The 26,546-nt window shown below is 35.5% G+C and overlaps 1 protein-coding gene across 34 annotated transcripts in view; it reads left to right on the plus strand.

Moving 5' to 3' along the window:
* The window catches only part of PTPRD (protein tyrosine phosphatase receptor type D), a 1,154,377-nt gene that overhangs the window by 1,111,190 nt on the left and 16,641 nt on the right, over positions 1-26,546 (plus strand). For all 34 annotated transcript variants that reach the window (XM_085567659.1, XM_085567666.1, XM_085567665.1 and 31 more), the window contains 4 exons: positions 5,099-5,218; positions 5,764-5,918; positions 24,733-25,018; positions 25,502-25,680. In XM_085567659.1, coding sequence (XP_085423785.1) covers positions 5,099-5,218; positions 5,764-5,918; positions 24,733-25,018; positions 25,502-25,680 — 740 coding nt within the window. The remainder of the gene's footprint in view (positions 1-5,098; positions 5,219-5,763; positions 5,919-24,732; positions 25,019-25,501; positions 25,681-26,546) is intronic.

The following is a 26,546-nucleotide window of genomic DNA, read 5'->3' on the forward strand; positions in this document are numbered from 1 at the left end:
TCATAAATCCATGGGACCAGATGGGATCCATCCCAGGGTGATGAGGGAGCTGGCCGATAAGCTTGTGAAGCCACTCTCCATCATTTACCAGCAGTCCTGGTTCACTGGTGAGGTTCCAGATGACTGGAAGCTGGCCAGTGTGACACCCATTCACAAAAAGAGTGGGAAGCAAGACCCTGGTAATTTTAGGCCAGTCAGCCTGACCTTTGTACCCAGTAAGATTATGGCACAGTTTATACTGAGTGTCATCACACAGCACTTACAGGATGGACAGGGTATCAGACCCATGGGTTTATAAAAGGTAGGTCATGTTTGACCAACCTGGTCTCCTTCTATGGCCAAATGACCTGCCTGGTGGATGCAGAAAAGGCTGTGGATGTTGATCATTTGGGCTTCAGCAAGGCCTTTGGCACTGTCTCCCACAGCACACTGCTGGAGAAGCTGCAGCCCACGGCTGGGACAGGAGCACTCTGTGCTGGGTTCAGAACTGGCTGCATGGCCGGGCCAGAGAGTGCTGGTGAGCAGTGCTGCATCCAGCTGGGGCCAGGCACCAGTGGTGTCCCTCAGGGCTCTGTGCTGGGACTGGGTCTGTTCAATGGCTTTATTGATGACAGGGATGAGGGGATTGAATCATTAGTAAATTTGCAGATGACACTAAGCTGTCAATCTGTTGGAGGGTAGGAGGGTTCTGCTGGGAGACGTGGAATGGTTGGATGGATGGACAGAGTCTAATAAAATTAAGTTTAACAAGTCCAAGTGCCAAGTCCTGCATTCTGGCCACAATCACATCCTGCAGGCTGGGGATGGTGTGGCTGGACATTGCCCAGGCAGAAAGGGACCTGGGGGTGCTGGTCAGCAGCCGACTGCACATGAGCCAGCAGTGTGCCCTGGTGGCCAAGAAGGCCAAGGGCATACTGGCCTGTGTTAGGAATAGTGTGGCCAGCAGGAGCAGGGAGGTCATTCTTCCCCTGAACTCAGCACTGGTGAGGCCACACCTTGAGTGCTGTGTCAGTTCTGGTCCCTCAGTTTGGGAAGGACGTTGAGACCCTTGAGCACATCCAGAGGAGGCAACAAGGCTGGTGAGGGGCTTGGAACACAAACCCTGTGAGGAATGGCTGAGGGAGCTGGGGTTGTTTAGCCTGGAGAAAAAGAGACTCAGAGGTGACCTTATCACTCTCTACACTCCCTGAAAGGTGGCTGTGGTCAGGGGGAGGTTGGTCTCTTTCTCCAAGCAGCAATTGACAGAACCAGAGGACACAGTCCTAAGCTGCACCAAGGGAAATATAGGTTGGATATAGGGAAAAAGTTTTTTACAGAAAGGGTGATAAAATTCTGGAATGGTCTGCCTGGAGAGGTGGTGGAGCCACCATCTCTGGTGTTTTAAACATCTCTATGTTTAAAAGCAGACTGGATGTGCCACTCAGTGCCATGGTTTAGTTGAGATGTTAGGGCATGGACTGGATTCTATGATATTTAAGGTCTATTCCAACCTAATGATTCTGTGTTTCTGTGATTCTGAGATAGTGAAAGTAGTGATAAAGTGTATGCTTTTCAGTACTCGTAGTTACATTTTTCTTTTAAAAATACCACTCTTAAATCACCAATGAATTATTTCACACTCGTGTCTGCTTTATTCATCTTGCCATCTTTAGTCACAGGCAAGAGAACAATAGATAATTACTAGTGAAAGCTGTTCTTATATACTGATAGTGGCACAGAAAAACTCTCACTGGGTGCAGGCGAATACAGTCTACTAGGGAAAAGATCAACCCTTGGAACTCGGAGCTACATGGATAAGAAAAAGATGAGGATAGAAAATGGAAACTGCATGGATAGAAAAATACTATGATGTGAGGGCTCATCAAAGGTATATTAGAAAATAACTGTGACAATAAAAATACCATAATTGTATCTCTGGGGAGGGCTAGTATTATCACCACCATACTTTGCCACAATATTTTTTTTCCAAATAATTTACAGAAACAAGGGAGAAATGGCTCTTACTACAGAGAAATTAAACACAGGCAAAAAAGCTAAAGCAAGAACACACTTGGCAAAACATTTCAAAATTGACTTCTTGACATTTAGTGTTAAATTTTGGATGACTCAAGAGGGTTGAGATTTGTCTTCTGAAAACAACATAGAATATGTAACCTCTCTCACTTCAAGAGCTGAAGACTGGGATCTTAACATTGAACAAAATATTTGGAAAGAGCTCTGTCTCAGAAATTAGTATCTTACCAATTAACTTATCTGGTCCTCTGCTACCAGTGAAGTCCAATAGAAAACATTGTTTGATCTCTCAGGAAGATAAAGGACTCTAAATTGTTAGGAGTATTGGGAATATAAGGTTTATGATCACTGAGCAAACAAGGGTAGGAGGCACATAAGGACACATCTCTGAAGACGACCTCTTGATCTGAGAGAAATCAATAGGCAAAAGGGACAGAAGATGTAGTTCAATTAACTTATTCATCATGTTCTCTTCCAGAAGGTCAAATCCACATCAACCTGAAATCAGATTTTCTTTCTAAAAGAATTGATACTTATTTTCATCAGTTTCTACTTTCAAATAATATATATACTACACTACAAATCAAGTTTCTTATTGTGCACTTACTGTCTACTTTCAGCAGCAATTCTCTGCATCATGTAGCTCTCACAGAAAGTGATATGGTATAATTCAGTTATAGAAAGTGATATGGTATAACTCAATTATACCATAACTGAAGTTTATATTAGATAAATTAGTACAATTAAAAAAAACAAAAACAAAAACAAAAACAAAAACAAAAACAAAAACAAAAACAAAAACAAAAACAAAAACAAAAACAAAATTTCCACCAAAAGGAGAGTGCACATTTATTTTTTCTTTATTTAACTGAAAAATACCCTTCTAAGTCTGAGTAAATTCTTGATATTAGCTTACAGAATAAAAATAAAAATAACATTTTCTGTCATTTTCAAGCTGGTCAAAATTTGTTAGCAAACTGCAAGCTGTTTAATTTTTCAGGAATTGTTTCTGTAAGCTGGTACTGTTTCTATAAGCATTTATATGTGAGATCTGCATGGTGAAGAAGAGAATAACATTTAGGCATGCAAAGGCACAGGTACACTTTTCTCTCTTAATTTAAAAAATCATTTTTATTAATTTGAAAAACCTTCAAAATTACCCCAGTTTTAGTCAGAGTAAACCTGCAGTTGCTAAGATTACAAATTACAGTAATTATGCATCAAAATTTTCCACAAAAAAATGTGTTATTCCATGGGAATTAAAAAAATAATAAACTACAACTTGATTGTTTAAAGTACAGGTAACAAATATAGACATTTTGCACTCTTTCTGTATTACTTATAAAGTGAAGCTAGATTTACTATAATTGTATTTAAATGTCTCAATTGAAAACTTGCTTTCCAGTTTGATTTACGATGATCAAGGGGACAAGTACTAGGAATCTTGCAAATATATACTGGATATTTCTGAACTATTTGCAATTCTTACTCTTTCAGTAAATGTCACAGGAAGTAATTATTTAATTACTTAAGAAGAGAATTTTTTCACTATCAATCACATTTTTTTAATGCAGTATCAGTAAACATTTTTATTTACTTTGTTGCAATTCCATATCACTAAATTAAATTATCATTTCCTGTAAAAAATTGTTTCCCTTTACTTTGCCACTAATGAATTCTTATCCCCTACTTCAGTGGCTAGAATTTTTTCCTCTCTATCTAGATTACTTGTTCCCAGACTGTGATTTGTGAGCCATTAATGATCTGTGACCTCTGAGCCTCAAAAGAAAGTGATCTGTGAACAAAAGCTATTTGTGTCTGGAGACTTGGAGAGCATACCAAGTCTTTTTTCAATAAGTGCAGAATGAAGAACCTGGAGAACACACGAGTTTCAAAGATGCATATATTAGTTTTCTGTTTTGGGGAAATAATCAGTTTTTGTCGGGGATTAGCATAACAATTCACAATTTTTACTGGAAATATTGTGCAATATTCTGCTTTTGTTGTTTGTTACCTTTAGTGTATTCTCATTGAATTGCCTGTGAGTCTGGCTTGGAGTGATTTATGAGGACAATTATTTTAAAAAACAATGTGTTATTACTGGACTCAGTTTAAACTTCTTTTCTGTAGTGTAGGCAGGGCTATAAATAGAATAAAGATTAACTCTGTTTCACCCATCAGCCACTGAAAGTAACATGTTTTAAATTACATGACTGCCACACTGCTTTGTACTACATTTTTTGGTGGGTTTAGGGATTCAGCATTTCTGTTTTCTTAACAGTTGTCATTGTAAATACCCTTTTTAACTGAAAAAAATTATTGACCCTTAGCAATGCTGACAAAAATATGATTCTCTTATGTGTCATCTTACACAGAATTATTGTATTTTTTTAGCATTCTAGACTGTGGTACCTTAAAATTAAGATTCCTCTGAATTAAATGTTCTATGTATTTCAAAATTTGATGGATAAACTCTCCACCAAGCCATGTTTTTTAAATGCCTGTGGTCCCAATTTCATTACATGCTTCTTCTCTGATGAGAACTGATCTCGGAATGTTTTTTCTCCCAGTCCACATAATAGTTGTGATGCTCTTTCATTTATCAGTGTACTGAAATGATTTCTAAAAAAATACTTGTTTGTACTGACCTATTTCCATACATAATGAATATTAACATCAAGCAGTAGTTTAAAAGTTTGGGGACTAATGTAAATATGGCAAATATTTTAAAAATGTTCCACCTATGTTGAAGTGATTAGTACTGTTATTAAATTATGGACTGTGAAAAGTGAAGATATAGGTCATACTTTAAGCTACTATAAATTGTTTTTTCTTCAGTGTATCTATTCTTGTAAGCATTTTCCAATTATCTGTCTTACTGAACTTGCCCATTATGGAGGAAGACATTATATAATCTACTACTACTACAGAAGAGAAGTTCTTGTGGATGATAAAATAAATTTCTTGTGTGGGAAGTTGGCCACTCTATCTCCACATACTTTTGAAGCCTGTGGTGATATACAGTCAGATAGGTAATAAATTTCAGCACTAAACGTATTAAATGATAACATGTTTTTCACTGCAGGTGAAGTGTGATCAATACTGGCCAAGCAGAGGCACAGAAACATATGGATTAATTCAAGTGACCCTTTTAGATACTGTTGAATTGGCAACATACTGTGTTCGTACATTTGCACTTCACAAGGTATATATACTTATATATACTTACTATATACTTTTAAATTGAAAGGCTGGCAATTTTTTCCCTCATGTCTCATTCCTTCCTTTCTATCACCAGCCTCCCTCTTGTCACCTTGTCCTCCTTCTTCCTTTTGCTTCCTGCCTTATCTATGTGGCTTTTCCCCTTACTTCCTTATTCTCTTTCTCCACTTCCCCTCCTTTCTAGCCTTCTCCTTGTTTCCTTCTAACAGTGCTGAATGTTGAGACTTCTGCAGAGTACATGTTCCTGATAACATGAAGTTTTGTAAGTTAATGCAGAGTCTCACCATTAAAAACCTGAATACTAAGTCTATGGCACTTGTGGTGCACAAGTATCCAGCACAGTTAAAAGATCTTACATTGTTTGAAGCTGTAATTTGGATTTTCCTCCATAGCCAGAGTTCTTTTTCTTGCTGGCCCCAAATATTTAAACAATTTTCACTGGTATATATGCTTTTGCAGTTGTTTCACTAAAAAGTGCTGATATCATCTCAAGTATCAGTTTTGTCATGAAACTTTTAAATTTCATAGAACGGCTCAAGTGAGAAAAGGGAAGTGAGGCAATTCCAGTTCACTGCCTGGCCTGACCATGGTGTCCCAGAACACCCAACACCATTCTTAGCTTTTTTGCGACGAGTCAAGACTTGCAACCCACCTGATGCTGGACCTATGGTTGTGCATTGCAGGTAAGCCCAGAAGTTTCTTCAAAGCATGGTATATCAAGGTTATTGCTTTCTGTTTTATTGCAGATGAAAGTATGATTTTCTTTCAAATAGACTTCTGAGTCTGTCAAAGAAGAAGGTGGTTATATTGCAAATCAAGAACTTGAGTATGGCACTGCCATACAGCTTGGGTAGGCTAGAATTATTTTATTTGGTCTATGCAAAATTAATTTAATTTTAGTACATCAAAAGATCTCCAGAGAGAATGTCTGCAGGGAGAATGCAAATCAGAATGGCATTCAGAATGTGATGTGAAAAAGGAAAAGGATAGTATTGGATTTAAGAGCCTAAGTGTTGAAAAAAAGTGTGGTTTAAGCAATGAGACAGTTTTTGAAATTATTATTACTTATATTGTGTGAGAAAGTAATAAACATGAGAATTAAGACAGATAAAGTCAGGTAAGACCTGAATCTGTATTCAAGGTTGAATCTTCAGTTTAGTGCTTTGAGGAGCTGAAAATGCAATGGATGTACCTGGAGAACAAGGTGGACCCAGTTCTAGAGAAATCAATGCACCATGCTTTTTTGCAAAGTAGCATACTTCTTCTGACATTATAAGGTATGAATTAATAAAACTGGAAGAAAAAAAGTCAGCTGCTTTTTGTGTGTTGGGACTAAGGAAAACAAAGAGGAAGAGATATGGCTTCTTTGGAATTTGCTGAACAGATCTTTGAGAAAGCTTTATAATCATGTTGATAAGGACATTATCAGAACATATGTACCAATTCTGATGGAAATAAACTCCAAGATATGTTTCCTCATTCCACGGCTATATTTTCATATGTTGTATAGCTTGCATGTAGCCCTTTTCAAAGCAAGTTCCTAAAATCACTTTTTCTTCTGAACTTAATTTTGGAATACCTTCAATTAGTAAAGCTGAGAGTTATTACAAATGAATCTCTGATGTTACAAATACTTAGCATATTTGAAAATTGTCTTGCTTTTTTTTCATCCAAAACCTGAGGAATAGTAATTACAGCATACCACCATGTCTAGTTCTGACTTCTTAACATATTGATAACCCAGACGTGGAATCTGATGATTTAAACACTTTTAAAATCATTGAAAGAGTGTCCTGTAAACAAGATGGAAAAATAAATTCAACAAGAAAACAAAATAAGCAGAACTTAAATGTTGAAAGACACAGACTGTTTACAAAATACCATAAGACACGGAAGAGAGATTATGTTTATTGAAACACCAGGATTAAAAAATGTCAAATAATTACGAATAACAACACAAATATATTCATAAAGTTTTCTGAGTGTTCCTTGAATGAAGACCCTGCATTCACAGGGTCTTAAAACATTTTATTAATTGTCTAGTATTTTAGATTTCCTCAGATACATTTTATTTATCTTGATCCATATACAGACTACTTCCAAAGCTGCTCAACAGTGAAGATGCTATTCTCTACATCAAAACCAAAATGAATAGAAGAAATTAGTCTTGCCACTCTGGAAAATCTCTTAATATAATAGCCTAAATTACCACAATGCAAAAATAGACAGATTAAATGAGTTTTTATGGCTAGTCATTGGAAAAGATGAAATAAAATGCATTGTTTGTTATCACTCAGTTGTACTGATTAAGTACAAGGAAATTATTTTCTCTTTGTCACTAGTTTTGCATGCAGATTTCATTGAAAGTGGTGGTCAATTTAGGTAGTATGATTTTATTCCAGATTCCTATTAATGTATTTATCAATAATTTATCTGCAATAAGCATAACCTGCTATATATAAGCTTCTTGCCTTATGTATAGTTACTTAAGACATTAAGATTTCATTCACTTCATACAACCTCACCTCTAAAAAACAGACTTTCATATATCCTATTATTTTAGTAAGGATTTTAAATTTGACTCCTAACAATTTGTCTATGAGCAGAATTAATGTAACCAGGTTTCTGAAAAATTTAAAAATTTATATCTCTTTAATAAAACAGGCTGGACATGTAGCATCAAGTATTCTGAACAGTCCAAAGTTTATTAATATACTAATTAACTCCTCAGTGTAATGTGTTTACTATCCCACTGATAGACTAACAAGAAGTTACTAAAGTGTTTATCACAATAGTAATGTAAATGTGAGTGTCACTTTTCAGGCATACTGTAGGAACATTATATTCAGAAATATATATTTAAATTCAACATTATTTTCTTGGGGCTGTCTTGTGCAGGGACAGGAGTCAGACTTCAATGATCTTTGTGGGTCCCTTCCAACTCAGGTTATTCTGTGATTCTATGGTTATTAAATTGGTTTAAAAAATCAAAAGAGGAACAACTATAGAGCATCACCACAGTATTTTTAGGATAAAGGATATGTCTTTCATACAGCAATATAAAAATTCTTCCCATTTGGGGAAATTTCAAGCTCATAAAAAATAATTTAAAACAGCTAAGTACAAACCCTGTACATTACTTGGTTTTTAATTAGAATCTGCTTTCTATTTTTTTCCTTCTCTTCTCTGTTGCTCACTTCATAAGTTTCTCCATTCCAAACTTTCCTTTGCCTATTATAAGCAATTTAACACTTTTATCAATTTTTTTCTCTCCACATCTGGACTGATCCTTATTCTGTGGACCCCTCTTAAGTATATTCCAGCTGTGTCCTTCAATTCCATTGTTTTCTCAAACTTATTTTATTGTTGATATCACACTGCTGAACCATTTAATGGAATATGTTCCTACCTTTCTTAGTATTTCTTCTGAAATAAGATTGTAATTCTAATAGTAATTGTTATTCTAGTTTTTGGCAAGCATCTCCTTTTACTTCCCTCTACTAGTTGCTGGTTTTCACTGAGATAGTTTTCTGTTCTTGACAAACTTCTTGTTTTTTGTTTGTTCCTTTCCTGGCCCATAGTCTGACTCGGCATCCTTTTTAATATTCCTCTTCTCCTTGTTCTGTATCTTGTCTGTCATTGTCTCCCATTTTGTGTTCAGGACTACCTAAATCCCTTTTCATTAAATTCCCTCTTTTCATCATCCTGATTTAAAAAGTACTTAAGACTTTTCTAACTAGAGCCTAACAATATAATACAAAACTATATCTTATATCCTTTGCCTATATTAGACAGTCTTTTCAACAATATCTCATTGAAGGAGTAATCTGAGTTTTTAAGCCATCTGAGACATCACTAATACCTTATTTTATATTTCTTCCAGTACCTACCAAACTATCAGAGCTCAAGAAATTCTAATAATCACATTACAGAAGTATAAACAGAATGGGAGTTGCCTTTCAAAATGTGTTTGATGAAAAGAAAGAGTAGTCTTGAAGAACCTGTAGAAGCCTTTTTCTGCAAGCTTTTAAAACATAGAAACTGAAAAACAAAGCTACCAACTGTACAGGGAGAATTTATTTCTCACCCTGTGTGGGTGAAGAACACCAGAATGCAAGGAACACCTGTCTGTGTTTTAATCCTTATAGAGTAACCCCTGTTTTATTCTGAATATATAGGTTTATATTGCAAGTGAAAGATTTAGCCCAAGCTTTTCCTTACTGCGTTTTTACCCATCTGCCTTTATAATGACTAGCAGTTGCCTTTCAGTCTATTTCATGTTGAGGAATTAAATGTTTTTTCTAGTTTGCTCCATGGTTTTGGGGTACAACTAAATGTCCAATGGAAAATCAAAGTAGATGGAGACCCAGTTCACAAGTGACCCCAGACAAGTTTGTATCAAAGCTTCATTTGTTGGTAAGCTATTTTAATATCCTGTTCTAGGAACTGGTTTTTGAATGTGTGAAGAATTTATTTAATAATTACAACGGGAAGAAGTCTGAGCTGAAAACACCTTACTTCTGAAGAGCCCACCCTGTAGATACTTGAATACCCCATATTCACATAAGAGTGACAAAAAAAGTATAGTTCTATTGAGTGAAATTAACTGAGAATGTACATACTACCATTCTATATTACTAAACTTGATGATTTCTGATAAATGTATGTCAAAGATATGCAAATGGAAATCTTTTTAATAATATTGGTGCGATAATAGAAAAGAAATACAGAATTACATGATCACAATTTCCAAAACATTGGTAATTATTAATTACTAATGTATATGCAATAGGCATCTTTGTCATTTAGAAATCTACTTTTGATAACAGTTTGAATGCCTGTACAGTATTGAATTTGAATCCAATACAGAAGTCAAAACATGTTGAGAATTCCATAAGGACATTCTACCAGTCAAAGCTTTTACTTGTTGTTGTGGTTTAACCTTAGCCAGCAGCCAAGCCCCACACAACTGCTTGCTAATTCCCATACAGTGGGATTTGGAAGTGAATCAGAACAGTAAAAGCTGGAAAACTCATAGGTTGAGATAAAAGCAGTTTAGTAGGGAAAGCAAAAGCTGCACACACAAGCAAAGCAAAACAAGGAATTCAGTCATTTACTCAGTGCTTCCAGTGATCAGGCAGGTGTTCAGCCATTTCCATGAGAGCAGGGCTGCATCACACATAATGATAACTTGGGAAGACAAATACCATCATTCCAAAAGTCTCCCCTTTCCTTCCTTTCCCCCCCCTCTTTCTATTTTAAGCATGATTCCATATGGTCTGGAATATCCCTTTTGGTCAGTTTGAGTCACCTGTGTCTCCTCCCAACCTTCCATGCACCCCTACCTTCCTTGAGCTGCACCACACACTGAAACTGAGGCAAGAAGTCTGTGAAGAAAATCCCAGCCAAAACCAGCACACTTGTGCAGAAAAGTTGGAAGGATTTTTAGTGGAAAAGGTATTTAAAATATATTCACATGTATGTTAATTTTAATGGGAAAAAAAATAGATCCTTTCTGAAAGAATTATGTAGCACCAAGGGAAACATCAAGGCCTAATCTAAATGCAAATTTTTTAATTTGAGTAATCAGATATTTTGTAAGGACTACTTCCATGAATTGTGTAGTTGTCTTAACATAAATGCATAATTCCACTATACTTTTTTCCCAAGAAAAAAGATAAAGTTTTCTGTCTGTATCTACCAGGGAAGATAGTTCAGTAGAGCCTTGGTCAAGGCTGGGGTAAATGTTCCATGATTCTTATTCTCTGTGTGTAATTTTGAAGAGAAAAACAGATAAATTAAAAATGAATGCAAAAAAAAAAAATCATCCACAAATGAAATTTTGCACTCCCATCCTATTTGTAGATACTTTACTTAAATAAAACAAGTCTTCAATTCTTGATTGGCTTATTTAGAGTAACTTGTCTGAAAATTTTTCTGTGGTGGTTGAAATAGTTGATGCACATAGAGTTTTTTTTAATTTACAGTTATATTTTAAGATTACCCTTTCAGTCCCTTTCCACAGCAGTTGAATAATACCACAATCCCACTTGTTTTTCTGCATGACTTGCCTTAATTTGCAGAGCTGATAAAGAAAAAATTGTTTCTTTAATGAAAAAATGCAGGATTAAATCCTAGGATTCTGCATTGGTGAGACACTAACTTGTGGTCTAATGATAGTAGGGAAAATGCATTTTTGTTTGAAGTTGGATTAGTGCAGGCAAACAGGTGCTAATCAGATCACAATAAACCAGTACTGGAGGGTGTTTGGAATTTTATGCCACTATGTTTTCAAAACATCACAGAAACTTTAGTTGTTGGTTCAGTAACACTACCTAAAAGCTTAACATGTTAGTGCAATCCCATATGTTTGAGTCCTTCTTTTAATACCAGCACCAAGGGGCATATCTCTAAGACCCTTTTTCAAGCTTTGGCAAGTACTGTTAATGCTGCTATTGCTAACAGAAAAACTTGGATATTTGGAGGAATGTGACTATTTTCAGTAAATCTGTGTCTGGCTACTCTAACATAACCAGTTAGCAGAGTGAAAAACAAGATAATTTTCAAAAAATAACAAAACACCATATGATATTCTATTTCCTAAAGTAGAATTCTTGTTTAGTGTTTGTGAATAAAAAATAGAATATTTAAGAAAAAAAATATACTTATCAAAGGCAATGATTTTCCAGTGGATTGCTTTACTTCACTTCTGTGTAGTTTGAACTGTTTCTTTTGCCATAGGCCTTACAAGTGCTCATTTTTTAATCCTTGCAGTGAGTAGGTTGCAGATAACTGCCTATCCTTTTTCACGGTGGGTTAAAAAACCTCCCCAGTACCTATTCAGAAACAACACAAGTAAGATTGAAAAATACTAGAATCTTCCTCATCTCTTCTCTTTCCTTCTTCTGAGAACAATCCAGGACCCTTCCTAACTTCCTTGAACAGATGAAAGCTCTAGAGAAGAAAAGTCAGTGAAAGCATTTTAATTTAAAGGGATTTAGGTAGTCCTGAACACAAAATGGGAGACAATGACAGACAAGATACAGAACAAGGAGAAGAGGAATATTAAAAAGGATGCCGAGTCAGACTATGGGCCAGGAAAGGAACAAACAAAAAACAAGAAGTTTGTCAAGAACAGAAAACTATCTCAGTGAAAACCAGCAACTAGTAGAGGGAAGTAAAAGGAGATGCTTGCCAAAAACTAGAATAACAATTACTATTAGAATTACAATCTTATTTCAGAAGAAATACTAAGAAAGGTAGGAACATATTCCATTAAATGGTTCAGCAGTGTGATATCAACAATAAAATAAGTTTGAGAAAACAATGGAATTGAAGGACACAGCTGGAATATACTTAAGAGGGGTCCACAGAATAAGGATCAGTCCAGATGTGGAGAGAAAAAAATTGATAAAAGTGTTAAATTGCTTATAATAGGCAAAGGAAAGTTTGGAATGGAGAAACTTATGAAGTGAGCAACAGAGAAGAGAAGGAAAAAAATAGAAAGCAGATTCTACAGACAAATATTTTAATATCATAAATATTCTAAATTTTCTCTGCCTTAACCACATGTCTTTGTCCAGAAGTTATTGAGTTGCTCCTGTGTATTAAACTGTGCTGGTTATCATCCATGCACAAAAACACTATAACACTGTTTAATCTTCAGCTGTTAGCTGTGGATCACTTCACATCTCATAAGTATTGTTTTTCCTCATATTCGTTGTTCAGTAATAGAAAACAGAGAGGAATAAGATTGTTATAAAAATCACATATTGAAAAGATGTCTAGCTGGTGATCCTACTTAGGATATTTAGTTCCTCTTAATATAAAAATATAGGAATGAGTTAATGTACATGCTTTTCCTTATATTTCATCTGTATTATATAGTTTCACCAACTCAGACCATGCAATCAGAGAAAGTAGTTTCAGTTCTACACATATCTTTATCCTTAGAAGTTATTTAATTTCAATATATAGAGGATGAGGCTTGCAGTGTGTATGCCTTGGCTTGAACTCTGTTTAAGTAAGTGGAACTGGATTCACTTGATTTAGAAAATTTTGGATCGTTTCTATGTCTTTGATAAATTTTTGGAATTGCAGAATCTTCTGGAAAATGAGAAAGAGTATAGAAAAAAGTTGATAAAGGCTAAATGGAAGAAATTGGTATAGCAAGACACTCCTTGGTAATTTTGTAATGAATAGTATTACACAGCTGGACAGAATGTGTTACAAGTAGAGGAGAGTTTGGATTTGTCTTCATATTTTCATCATAAAAACTTTCAAGGTCATGAAAATGCAGATTACAGAAACCTTACAGTTGAAGACCCTGGCTATTTTATGCTGAATATGCAAGAGCTCTTATGTAATTACTGGACTATGTTCATACGAGTATACAGACAAGAGGTAGCATCTCCATCTGTATGCTGATAGAGAGAGTGATGGATGGGTAAAGCTTGATTTTCTTTTCTGTTTCCAGTTTGAGCGTCACTAGTTAGAATCATCTGGGTAGCAAAGATACTATTCCCCAACTCACCCTTTAACTTAAGAGTGTTTTTATTAGCTTAGCTATTTTTGTTTTCCTCAATTTAGGCACTTGCTTATGAAAACCTGGGAGTATGAACATGATAAGAACTAGCATACCATAGTTAATGTGGTGGTGTGGAGGGTCCTATAAAATTTGCCCTGATAGAATTTTTTCTTAGAGTAGGAAGATACTATGTTATATTATCTGTAAATCCCCCATGAGGTGTCAAAGACAAGCAAACTGATGCTGATCCACTTTCAGGTTTTGTCTTCAGTTAGAAACCAGTTCTTCACAGCAAACAAGCCCTTTCTAATATCTGAACTGCAGTTGCTGTATGTATAGTATATGCTTCTATAGTTTAGAAGCATTAAAACTCAGAAATTATCACTGAAAACATTATTAAAATTCAAAAACATATAAATAACAAGTAATAGGAATATTTTGTTATGCAGGTTCAAATAATAAAAACCACCTACTTTTGGTCTCTTTGATTAAATCTGTTATATGTGTATAAAGCCATATTTGGTTGGCACTTAGCCTGTGATTCAGGGGATTATACTCCCCACTGGTGTGACTCAGGGCTGGATTATCTTTTGAAATCCTAAAAAGCTGCTGTGACTGCATAGGACAAGATTTGTTTCTGGTAGCAGTCAGAAATCTGTAAAGGAACGTAGGGAATGCTATTACTAGATAGAATCAGTGTTCTGTCTGGGCCAGTATCCTGTCTCTGACAATAGCAAATGTCAGAAATTTCAGGGGGAAGTACAAAACTCCAATGTCAACAACATTTCAGTAAAGTTTCCTCTCCAGCAGCAAGCAGTTAGTGACTAGTTTAGCCTTGCTTTGTGGGGATTCCAATTATTTTACCCTTTATTCCTTTAGATACCTGGAGAAACTCCTGTATACATTTTTGCTTATATTCATGATTGTACACACATTTCAAAGAACAGAACCAGGCAGTATTAACTATCTTGTTCCTTTTTAAAGTTTCAATAATATACATTAGAAGATATTTATTTACTTTTAATTTGAATGTGTCTCTTTATTTCACTAAATGTTTTTGGATAAAAGGGTTAAAAATGTGTTATTTAATGTTGTTTCATGTTTGACATGTCTACAACTTTTTCTTGAGTTCATCCATCAAAATATTCTAACCGATCCCAGTATTTCTTATATGGAGGGAGGTGGAAGGGAGTTCTCACATCGTTGACATTTTTGCTGGCTGTCTCCGTTCCCTCCTTTTGTGACATACTCTTTTTGGGTAGTCTGAGTAAAAGTAACTATTCTCTGGGGATTTTTTTTTTTTTAATAAGAGTTAAGGCAGTAAAAATAGTTCCACGATTGTGCCACATTTTCTTCTAAGCTTCCCAGTGGACATAATGAGGCCTGACTTCGATTTGGCCAACAAATGGTTTCAATTGAGCAGTTCTGCTGAAGACTGATGACTTTTTGCTGGGCGAAATAACCTGCCCCTCATTAAAATGTAATAATTGTCTGTAATATTTTTTTAACAAATGCAATGCCTTTTCCATGTGTTATCTCAAATTACAAATATGTTGGTGCTGATAATTATTTCCATATATATATTATCATGTCCTACAAGGCCTGTAATTTCCTTTGACCTAAGCTGTAGTTTGATACATTATTTGATCAGCACTCTTAGTGAGTCATTTTATCCATATGTATTTAGTTAATTGGTTATTTTTCTCCCCACCCATGTTTATATATAATATATTCTACAAAGGGAAAGGAAATCTGACTGCTTGCAGCTGAGTCTAGTAAAAGAGCAATTAGGTTCTATCAGAGCCAGCAGCTGTCCGTAATGAATTCTGAATTAAAATTATGAGTGAAGAAAATAATCCAGCCATCTGCAGGAAATGTGAAAATATTTTTATAACCCAATAGCTGAATTCTGGAAAGGGGTATCTCTGAGATTTCCCAGCTGTACCTACATTAAATTCCAGAATATCCATAGACACAGAGTATGCTGGAACACATTGCATTGACTTGGCTAACCCGTGTGTTTGGCTAACTTCGAGCAGGCTGTATTTTTATCTAAAGTAATCAGCATGAAAGTCTCTTTAAATCCTCTCCCCACATTTCTAGAAGTAAAATGCAGCTTTAAAAATAGTCCTGTTATCTTTACATTGAGGCTTTCCAATCAGTATTCTGTCCTGAATATTAATCTTTCTTCATTTTTTATACTTTTAGACTTAATTTAGGTCTCATCACTTATTATCAGATTTTGTCAGTGACTGCTATTCCAAGTAAATTCTGCATTATGATGTCTATTTTTTTGTCACCTGAATTTTGAAAAAGTCATAATACTATCCAAGCTTGTTTTACAGCTACCTTGAAACTTCTGTGCTAAAACTCCCATGATTTCCATTTTAACTTGCCCACAATTTTTGCACGTACATTCAAAATCCTGGAAAAAAAGGAAGAGATTACTGTCTAACCTCTAAATGAAAAGTTGTGATTAAGAAATGTGAAATTCTTAGTGGTATTAACCTTTCACAACCTGATTTTCTGCATTACAGAGAATTCATGTCGGTATAAAGATTTCAGAGGTTAAGAAATTTTCTAATTAGTACCAGTAACCAAGCTCTTCAGTGGTCAGTTATTGTCAGATATTACAAAGGGTATTTATTTTTTTTCATTACTTGATCTAAAAAAACACAGGACTAGCCTTCATATGAGCTCATCAAGAAGCTTCAGGTGTCTTTAACTCTGTTTTATACTGTGTAACATCTCACTGCATTAATACTCTATTGCTATCAATTCATTTTAAACCAAATCTAGAGGTGGCAACATCAAGTTTGTCTCATCCTCTGAATGTATCCTCTAGGTATATCCATTTTCAATTGAAAAGGGAGAGATGTTTTGAGATGGAGAACCAGAAAAATATGTCTACTACTAAAGTCGTATCAGCTTCAAGGTTCAGGACTAAATTACTGGTTATTTCCAGGTTTTCAGAGTAGGGGAAGGGGGAGCAGTGGAATGAGAAATTGTACACAGATTTGTTTAGGGCTTTGAACTGCATTTGGTACTGCAAAAACAACAACAACAACAACAAAAAGCCAGTGTGGACTAAAGAGTCCTGGTGATAATGTCTTCCTTTTGCTTTGTGTTTACCAGATTAAGTCCTGTGTCTGGATGACAACCTCAGACTTCATCACTGTTCCACCAGTGTAACACCCAACCAGAAAAAATCCTGAGGACAGCTGCTATTAAGAAGCAGTTTTTAGCCACAATAGGAATACAAAACCTAGAATCAGGGAGGGGTCCAGAGGACTCTGAAATTTGGAATAATTTTAGTGGCTAGCAAGTACTTTCAAGGTCTTCCAGTTATCCAGATAGCATCAATTGACTTTCTGTTACTTGCAGCGGTAGCCTAATAGCTCTTCTCTATGAAAATGTAATAAAAGCACAGAAAGAAATATTCAAAAGTATGAAGCTACTTCTCAAAACATACCACCCTGAGAATGCAAAGCAGATTAACTGCAAAGAAAGGAACAAATAATTGTTAGTAGCAAGCAGCCTATTTTCTCTCCATTGCTGTAATCTTCACTTTTATTTATTGACTATAGGATCACAGTGCACTTCCTCTGCTAAATTACCCAGCAATAGCATTTTTTGTATTTACTACAGCTATTCAGGCCTAGATCTATCTTTAATTGAAGATAACAAGTCACAGTAAGATGTGTTTTTAAAATTAACCTTAAAACACTTTCTCCTTCTAAACTCTGTATTTCAGTTAATTTTAGATCATTCTTTCTTTAGTGGAATTCATAATGTCAAGAAGGCATTGTACAGGACAAAAAATGTAAAGTATACACTCAACCTCAACAATTATCACAGAGATTTTTTTAGGATAGTTACTCTTAGATGATAAATACAGAAATCAGTACATTCATATATATGATTGTATTTACAGAAGCAGGAAGATAAGAAGGAGAATATATGAGAACTGAATTAATTTTGGAATAAAAAATCACACTAAACCATTGTATACAGATAAAAAAGTACAGAGGAATAAAGTTGATTCTAATGTTTTTTCTTTATGGTCTGAGTAACTGAAGAAATCAGATAACATAGTGATTAAGCAAGGTGTATATGTTAAAATCCTCTATGAAAAGCAGGATTATGGCACTTATTGTTATAAAGAATCAACAACCAATTGTGAAGGAAAACCATAATGAGAAAAGTAACTGGTATGAAATAAGGTCAATGAACTTTTCAGTTATGTACAATTTCTGCTATTCCATCTCATAAGCAGAACAATAAGAGATTTTTTTTCATCAACAATTCATTATTTCAGGAAAGAAGTAGGTAGGATAGTTATCATAATTTGTCCATTTCAAGAAAGGAGAAGCAAGTATCACAATTAATGGTATGCCATTTCAATGGTATAGTTACTAAAGGTGTCAAGTACCTGGAGGCTGAAGTGTTGATTCAAAAGAAGAGTTCTAAGATGATCTGTTTTATAGCTGGGAAATTGAATGCTTATGCCTTTTATAACTATGTAGGATCACAACACCAAATTTAGACAGTGCATTTCAGTTTCTCTCCCAGGACATGTCTAGAATGTTATTTTTCAGAGTCCCTGTCCAAACTCCAGCAAAATCTAATAAAAGGATTTCTGTAGGGGAAGTTGTGTCTGTAACATGTTGGTTAATTATCCTTAATTGAGCCTTTTCTCTCTGAATTTCTTTTGTCATACATGATATTCTGTTACAATGTGTTTCACAATTTAATTATGAACTACTTTAAAAATTACTTCCTGTTTGTTTGAAAATCTCATAATTTCATTTTATTATCCTAATTTATCTTTGGCAAGTAAAGAATGAATAATTTTTGTTTCATTTATTTCATTCATTTGTTCCATTAATTTATGACTGGTGAGAGGATTTGAAGTGCTCTAATGGAATGTCATTGTTAGAAGGGTCTCCTAAATTTTTTGTTTTGTTGAACATTCCTAATGCTACATTTTTAGCCTACATGGAAAATTCATATTTTAAAAATATTTTAGTAAACAATTATTTCCTGTACATGGAATTTGTAGAGAAATTTTTAGTTTTGATTCTCTGTGTTTTAATATTTGAGAGTTTGTTTGTGTTCAAGTTACAATTTCATAAAACAGCTTCATAAGCTATATAAACCTTGATCTCTCCAGAGCTGTACTTGGGATTAGATGAAGAACAAATTTACTTCCTGAACATTATTATTCTTTTGCAGGTGTATATTACAAAAAAAAAAAAAAAGAGGACTTAAATCTGAGGCAGTTATATTTGAAGAATTTATGGTAATACTAGAATTCTGATAATGTACAGATTGAAATTAAAAACATTATTAAAACTCCATAAAGGAAGAAAGATGTAAGGCTGTCTATTGGGTTGTGACTATCCCATGCTTTTGTCTACTACCTATGAAAATTCTGGAGTGTTCTAGACTGAACTTTATCTGCTTATAGTGAAATATTTTCCTGTTTTCCGATTTTTTTTATTCCATGTTCTTTTTCAGACATTTTATGTGACTTCAGTGATAAATCTGATTGCCTCCAAGCATAGCCTAGGAATGAAGAAAATTCAGTCAGTGAGGTCTTTTGTAAAGCGCTGCGTATAAGAAAGTGCTGAAACCATTCTTGTTGTCTAATATTCAACCATAACCACAGTGAGAAGGAAAAAAAGTCACTGTAAACTTGCAGATAAATTCTCAAAGGTCTCTTATAAGCTGCTATGTAATTCTTGAGGCAATCCAGTATCTCTTCAAAAATGAAATTTCAATTTACATGTTTGCACAAGGTCTTTATGTTGTTTTGATCAGATGTTTCTTTTCAAAAGGATGTTAAAAGGATGGGGTTTTTTTTCTGCTTCCTGGCCAGGGGAGTGATTTTCTGCTCTGTTCTAATTTGCTAACTACAAAATGGGAAAATAATCTAAATATTGCTCTTGTCAGAGCAATACCACAGAATTTCTATGGGATTGGAATCTAATCAATCATTAGAAGTTCCTTAATAAAATCCAGATCTTTTTATATATTTCCCATATCACAAGCAATTTCATGTACTTTCAGTTTTTAAATGCAAGCTTCATTCAATCTGAAACAGTAATATTCGATAAAATTTTCCCCTGATATGAGTCAAAGATGTCCTACAGGATTTTTGGTCCATATTTTACTGTCTTTACTTCCAATTAAATGATCTGTGAATACTGGTAATTACACTGCCTTCCCTTGCCAAATCACTGAAGTATCAGTAAAGGGTCATCATTTAAACAGCTACAAATTAATCACAAAAGCCAACCTTTAACACATCCATACAGTGATTTGAATTCAGAATGTCCCCCTTATGCCTCTTCATTTTCCTTTTTTGAATTGTAGCTATTGTAGCTGTATTGCATCACAGGACGTTAAGCATGTTTCAGCTCATGGGACTGAATCAGTCATGATTTTAGAAATTGAAAACAATGTTATAATACTGTAAATGACAATATTTGAAGCAGTAACAGTTTCCTAATAGACATTTGTCATGGTTTGACACTGGCACCATGCCAGCGCCCCCATGAAAATGTAACCTATCAATTAAATGCTGTGAAATGCAATCTAGAACAGAGCGAAGCAGGCCAAACTTAATAACAAGGGGAAAACTTTATTACACTACTACTACTACAATAAAAGGAAAAAGAAAACCACACAAAATTCGAAATTAAAACCTTTCAAAACATTCCTCCTCCCACCACCCAACTCCAACAAATCACAGCGAGACACATTTGGACGCTTAATCCAGTCTTCACCCTTCCACATAATCAATCCTGAGTCCATCAGGGGAGAGAGGAGTCTCCCTTGCACCATAGACCCCCAGGAAACACAGCTGCCACCTCTTGTGTTTCCATGTCACACGTGGCACTGCCCAGACACACCAGCCAGTGTGACACTCTCCTCTCCATGTCACAGTGCTCTCACCACCGTGCATGGACAGAGACTGCTTATAGGGCTCCTTTAAGGATGCTTTGCCAAGGACCAACAGGAACAACAGTCCAGTGTCTCATTTTGGGACTACAGTCCCCCCCATTTTCCCCTGGGGACAGGTGTCCAAGAACAGAGATCATCTTCTCTTCTTCTCTGAAGATGGAGGGCATCCTCACACCCTCCTCTGCTTTCCTCTGTTCATTCCTGAGCTGGTAGTTTCTGAAGGAGTCTCTTGGCTCACCATTGCATCCCCCTAAAATGCAGTCTCTCTTGGAGGAAGGATTGGTTCAGTCTATGGCTAACAAGAAGAGTCCAGCCAAAAGCCACTCCATCATCTGCCCCCAGCCTTCTTTCCCTAACATCTGAGGTCCCCGGCTGTCTCTCTTTCCTTCAAATTGAGGAGGAGCAATATTTCACATAGCCTTCATTTCCCAGGAAAGGGTTAAAATTCCCGGACTCCCTGGACAGCTGAAATCTCTGGCCAGGATGCTGTGCTCTCTCCCACGCTGGGCATCTTCCCTCCCTTCACCTTCTCCTCTGCTGGCAAACTCCCGGGTGTCTGCAGGCTCTCTGTCTCTTTCCCTCTAGTTTGGGGGGACAAAGACATCTCAGACGTTCTCCACCCTTCCGTCTGCAGGAGCTGGCCCAGCTCGGTTCCAGACCCTTCACCCCCTGGCCTGCCTCCCCAGGCCACACGGCTCCCCTCCCCACCCAGCTCATGGCTGGGCAGGGGAGGTCTGCACCCTCCAATGACCGAACCAAAGAGAGCGAGTTCTCCTGGGAATTCTGCTTTAAACCCCTCTGTGCTCTCAGAGGCGTGTCCACCTTCAATTGGTCACCCAAAGTGTCAGTATCCAAACCTGACCCCTGACTGGACTGACCCCTTCATTCCAAGAAAATTCTTTTCCTGTGTCAAACCACGACAGCATGTATATTTAATTGATATCTAGGTTTTCAGATAGAAAATGAAATAGTTCTTTCACTAACTGAAATGAAAATTCTAAGTTTAACAGCAACATCAGAAGATGCAAACGAAAAGGGCAAGAAAGTCAATAACAAAAGTAGAAATTATTTGTGAAATTATTCTATTAGTTGAAATATCATGGCTAGCAGATGAAAGACAGGGATATTTTTTTTATATTTCAGTGGCTTATTAGTGAGGATTCAAACTGTATGGTTTCCCATATTAAGAAGGCTGTGTAAAAGAAGAAGAGAAGGAGAAATGGGATAAAAAATTAGGATAGGATAGTTTTGTTTATATAATAACCTATTGTCATTTGGAGTTAGAAGGTATTGGGAGCAGGAAGGGTACATTTCAAAGAAAAGTTAAAATCTTAATACCACTGGTTCCATTTCAACATGGAAAGTTAAAAGAGTAGTTTGGTAGACACACATCTCATTTATTTTGGGAAGAACTAGAACATAGTGAACATCTTAAAAGAATAATGTATCTCTCTAGATAGAATGGTCCAGAGAGATTTGTGTCAGGATCCAAAATTCCTCCATAAATGTAGTGTTTCAGCCCCTTCATCCTTATCATGAAATGAGTGCATAATAATGATCTGCTTTCATGATCTTCACAACTTCTGTATAATCCTGTAGACCAGCAAATATCTTCTGTGCTAGAGTATGCTAATAGCTATTACTCTTTGAGTTTGCCCATGGAAAAAATAAATATATAAATCATAATAAAAGACATGAAAAGAAGAACTGAAAATTGCTCATTCCAGGTGAAGGTGCAAGCTTTTAAATGACTTGGGATTTTCCAGTTCTGGTCTGTGGGTACCAGTGACCTTTTTGATGTTCAATCTGAAAAATAGCATATCCAGTTATAAACATGATGTTGGACCAGCAATTTAATATGTTATAGGAAAAAGAACCATATTCTAGATTACTGATAAAATCTGTCCTGCCAAACTTACATATTTCTCACTTGGCCCACTCTTATTAAACTGATAAAAACTGAATGTCAAGAGTAATTATTGAAGGAATGGTTTAAAATATTATTTAAACCAATCTGACATACAAATGTGTGCTACTTCTGTTGCCCTTATTCTTAAGATTTTCTAAAGCCTTCTGAGTTCACATTCTTGTGAGGACTTTCTCACACAACTTTCTATAAACAACCTATTGTTTTGCATTCCTTCACTGAGGTGGAGAAATTTGATGTACTAGTAGTTTGTCCAATGTTGTTGGACAGGTGGCATGTTCACCCTCCAATCCACTGTCACCTTTGGAAAAGTATAAATGCTGGAGTCAGAAAATGAACTTCTTCTTTTTCACCTTTGCAATAGCAGCACTTGCGTCATGTTTTCACATGTCCTATAGTGACACTATTTCTGTTTATTTCCATGACAAGAACAAAAAAAAAAACCCAAAGAAAATCACAGTAGTAAAACAGCTTTTTGGGGTTTTCTCCATGATTTTTAGCAATATTAGTGTCAGGTTTTCCTGAAATGCAGTGCTTTTATTATACAAGGTAAATGAACTATTTAGTTAGGATAACCATAATTTTGTTTCTTTTTTTTTCCTTCTCTACAATTCCCACCAATGAATATCAGTGAGAGGTAATTTTTCTTTAACTCAGAATATGGGTTAATTATTGTCAGAGTGGCATCTGAGAAAGTTGAGATTGATGCATTTGGTCTATTAGCAGAAATCCTCAGCTGTTTGAAGGGGATCTGCTGCTTGAAGGAGTAATCCAGGCAAGAACATGTGATTAACAATATGTAAATCTGCTGTCTTAGAAAGAAATCTTGCTTTATGTTAGATAAAATAGCGTTCTCTTCTATACTTCCTTCTGATTTTGTTATAAGGAAATTCAGTTTGCTGGTAATTGGCAAAGAATCTTAAGAAATAAGAAAGAAGAAATAAATGCAAAAAATAAATGTTTGACCTTGCCTATTGAGTTCAGGATGGATTTAAGATATTTAATCTCTGGAAAATATAGAAACTGTGAGAAGTTTTGGCTTTTATACAGTTGTCCTCTAGAAGCTCAGTTATAATTATTTTTGTTTCTTTCTATTTATACTCAAAAGATTGCAGTTTATGGGGTTCTTAAATACTCTTAATTTAGCTAATCTCAATGTCTTGAGGATTTATAAACTGTTGCTTAATATACTATGTATTTTATTTTCAGTCACTAACTGAAAAACATTAGGTATTTAGAAAGCCTGGGACTGTCAGTCATTGTTGCAGATATGATGTGATCTTGGACAGAAAAATGATGTACAAATCCCATCACATTTTACATTTTAGCTTAGTTTAGTTACATGTTTAACTTATTTTAGCTACATGGAACAAAACTTCATAAAGTTCAATCATGCAAAAAGATGGTCTGGTTTGGTTCACTACAGTTGCTATACAAACAGTTTGATTTTCCCCAGCCTACAGCTAGCACAGCTATCTAGTCATGGGTCTACATTGCAAAGACTAGCAGCATGTCCTAGCCAAGTGAAACAGCAGAGGACAGAACAAACTGTGTTAATAGAAGCCCCATCAATGGGGTTGGGATATGGGTGGAACATTTACCAGCAAAGTGTCATAGAGATATGTAAGACTCATTTTCTGTTTGATTATTGTTTGCCAATAAATTTACCTCTGTAAAGAGAATAGCAGCAACAGTATGTTTAATTACTTAGAAATCATGCTACAAATAAAGCTTGAATTCTTAGAGGATTCATCCTCTCCAGTAATTTCCATTTTTAAGAATAAACCTCTTGAGAATATGTTGCAAGGTTTTTTAATTCTGTTATGTCAAACCTGAAACTGCAACATGCAAAGATATCATACAAAAGCGTTCTGTGTTCTCAATTGCTTTTAATGGATATTTAAGGTGTTTACTTATTTCAGGGCACCAACCTTTTTTGTAGAAACTGATGCTCGTATTCCGAAACATGTGCTGTTTAAATCAGCATTACAAAACTTTAAATCTTGGATGATGTAAAAATAAGCATAGTGAATGAAACAGTCCATGTTATCTCTCCTGTGTTCATTTCTTTCAGTGCTGGAGTCGGCAGGACTGGCTGTTTCATTGTGATAGATGCCATGTTAGAGAGAATAAAGCATGAAAAGACTGTAGATATTTATGGCCATGTAACTCTAATGAGAGCACAGAGGAATTACATGGTTCAAACTGAGGACCAATACATCTTTATCCATGATGCACTACTGGAAGCAGTGACATGTGGAAATACCGAAGTGCCAGCCAGAAACCTGTATGCATATATCCAGAAGCTGACACAGATAGAAACAGGCGAGAATGTCACAGGAATGGAACTGGAGTTTAAGGTACTGGGATTTTATGCTGTGGGTAACCAAAACAAAATGATGTAACACTGAAGCTGCTCTGTTCTCCACCACTTGTTTCCAGTAATCAAACAATAAAAGACACCATTAGACTAAAATTTTAAATCAAGATAATTCTTTCTAAATAGTACAGTTCCATTCTCAGTGGGTGTCTGGACAAGAGCCATTCAGTTAAGGGTGATTTAACCATGATGTTCCTTTATTGTTATTGTATCTTGAAATACATGTTTGTATAGTGGTTTAATACTGGAATTTGTCCAAATGCACTAATAAAGCAGACATTGTACTTGTAAAAGGTATTAAAGAAGCTTTACAGATATTTGAGTAATGCAATAGAATATGGAAAAGTGAGCATCTGAAGTTGAAATTATTCATTAATGGCTACTGAGCAGAGATTATAAAACCTGATAGCATCTCTTATCTTTTTTATACCTGGCCTTAATTCTTTTAATTTGTTTTCAACAGCGTCTTGCTAGCTCTAAGGCTCACACTTCAAGATTCATCAGTGCCAATCTTCCATGTAATAAATTCAAAAATCGCCTTGTCAACATTATGCCATATGAATCCACAAGGGTATGCTTGCAGCCTATCCGAGGAGTAGAAGGCTCTGATTATATTAATGCCAGTTTCATTGATGGATACAGGTACAAACAGTGATGGGGTCTTTTCCTTACTTATCTTAACATAAAAGTTTTCTAAATTGTTTATGTAATTATATTGAAAATAACAAAACTTAGTATTGAAATCTAGTAATTTTTTTGTCTGTTCAGAGCTTGTTTGATTGGGTGTTTTTTACAATTTTAGTAAAGGGTTTATATTTTTCCCCGTGTAATAGAAAACAAATTTGTAAATCACATAGTATCTTAAATATTATATTTTTACCTGTGTTTAAGTCACTGAGAGCTCTTAGTATGCTTTACATGCTGAAAGTTAATGAGATTTAAGCATGATCATGATTTGGACCCCTGTTTCTTCACAGTTTTTCTGCTTAAAATATAGAAATAAGAAATTATTAGAATATAGAAATAAAATATAGAAATATAGAAATAAGGTACAGGAGATACACGCTGTGTGTCAAGGTGATAACCTATGGCTTTGGAACACTGCCTAGGACTTGACCTAGCCACCAAAAGACTTTGGTATATAAACAGATGTGCAGCCCACTGGCATCTTCATGACAACATGGAGCAATACGCCCTCAGCTGACTTAAAGCAGCTGGTTGAAAAAGACATGAAAGGGAAATGGCATCACTTGCCTATCTTTCCATAGTGTAGGTGTGCCTAAGTATCTATATCCACAGAGTGAATTTTCTGAGCCTCAGCTCATAATTAAAAATAAACTTCATCTCCACTATCACCCTCAAAGGTATTGCTGTTGCTTGAAAGATGCGAAAGTAACACAAACTGTTCATCATCTTATAAAGCTGTTGATCCAATCTTTTAACATTTTGGTGGTATCTTTCCCTAGTAGAATATTAGGACCTAGAAATTCACACTCAATTCCCAAATT

Source organism: Lonchura striata, chromosome Z (assembly GCF_050655825.1).
Source record: "Lonchura striata isolate lonStrDom1 chromosome Z, ASM5065582v1, whole genome shotgun sequence".
Taxonomy (NCBI): domain Eukaryota; kingdom Metazoa; phylum Chordata; class Aves; order Passeriformes; family Estrildidae; genus Lonchura; species Lonchura striata.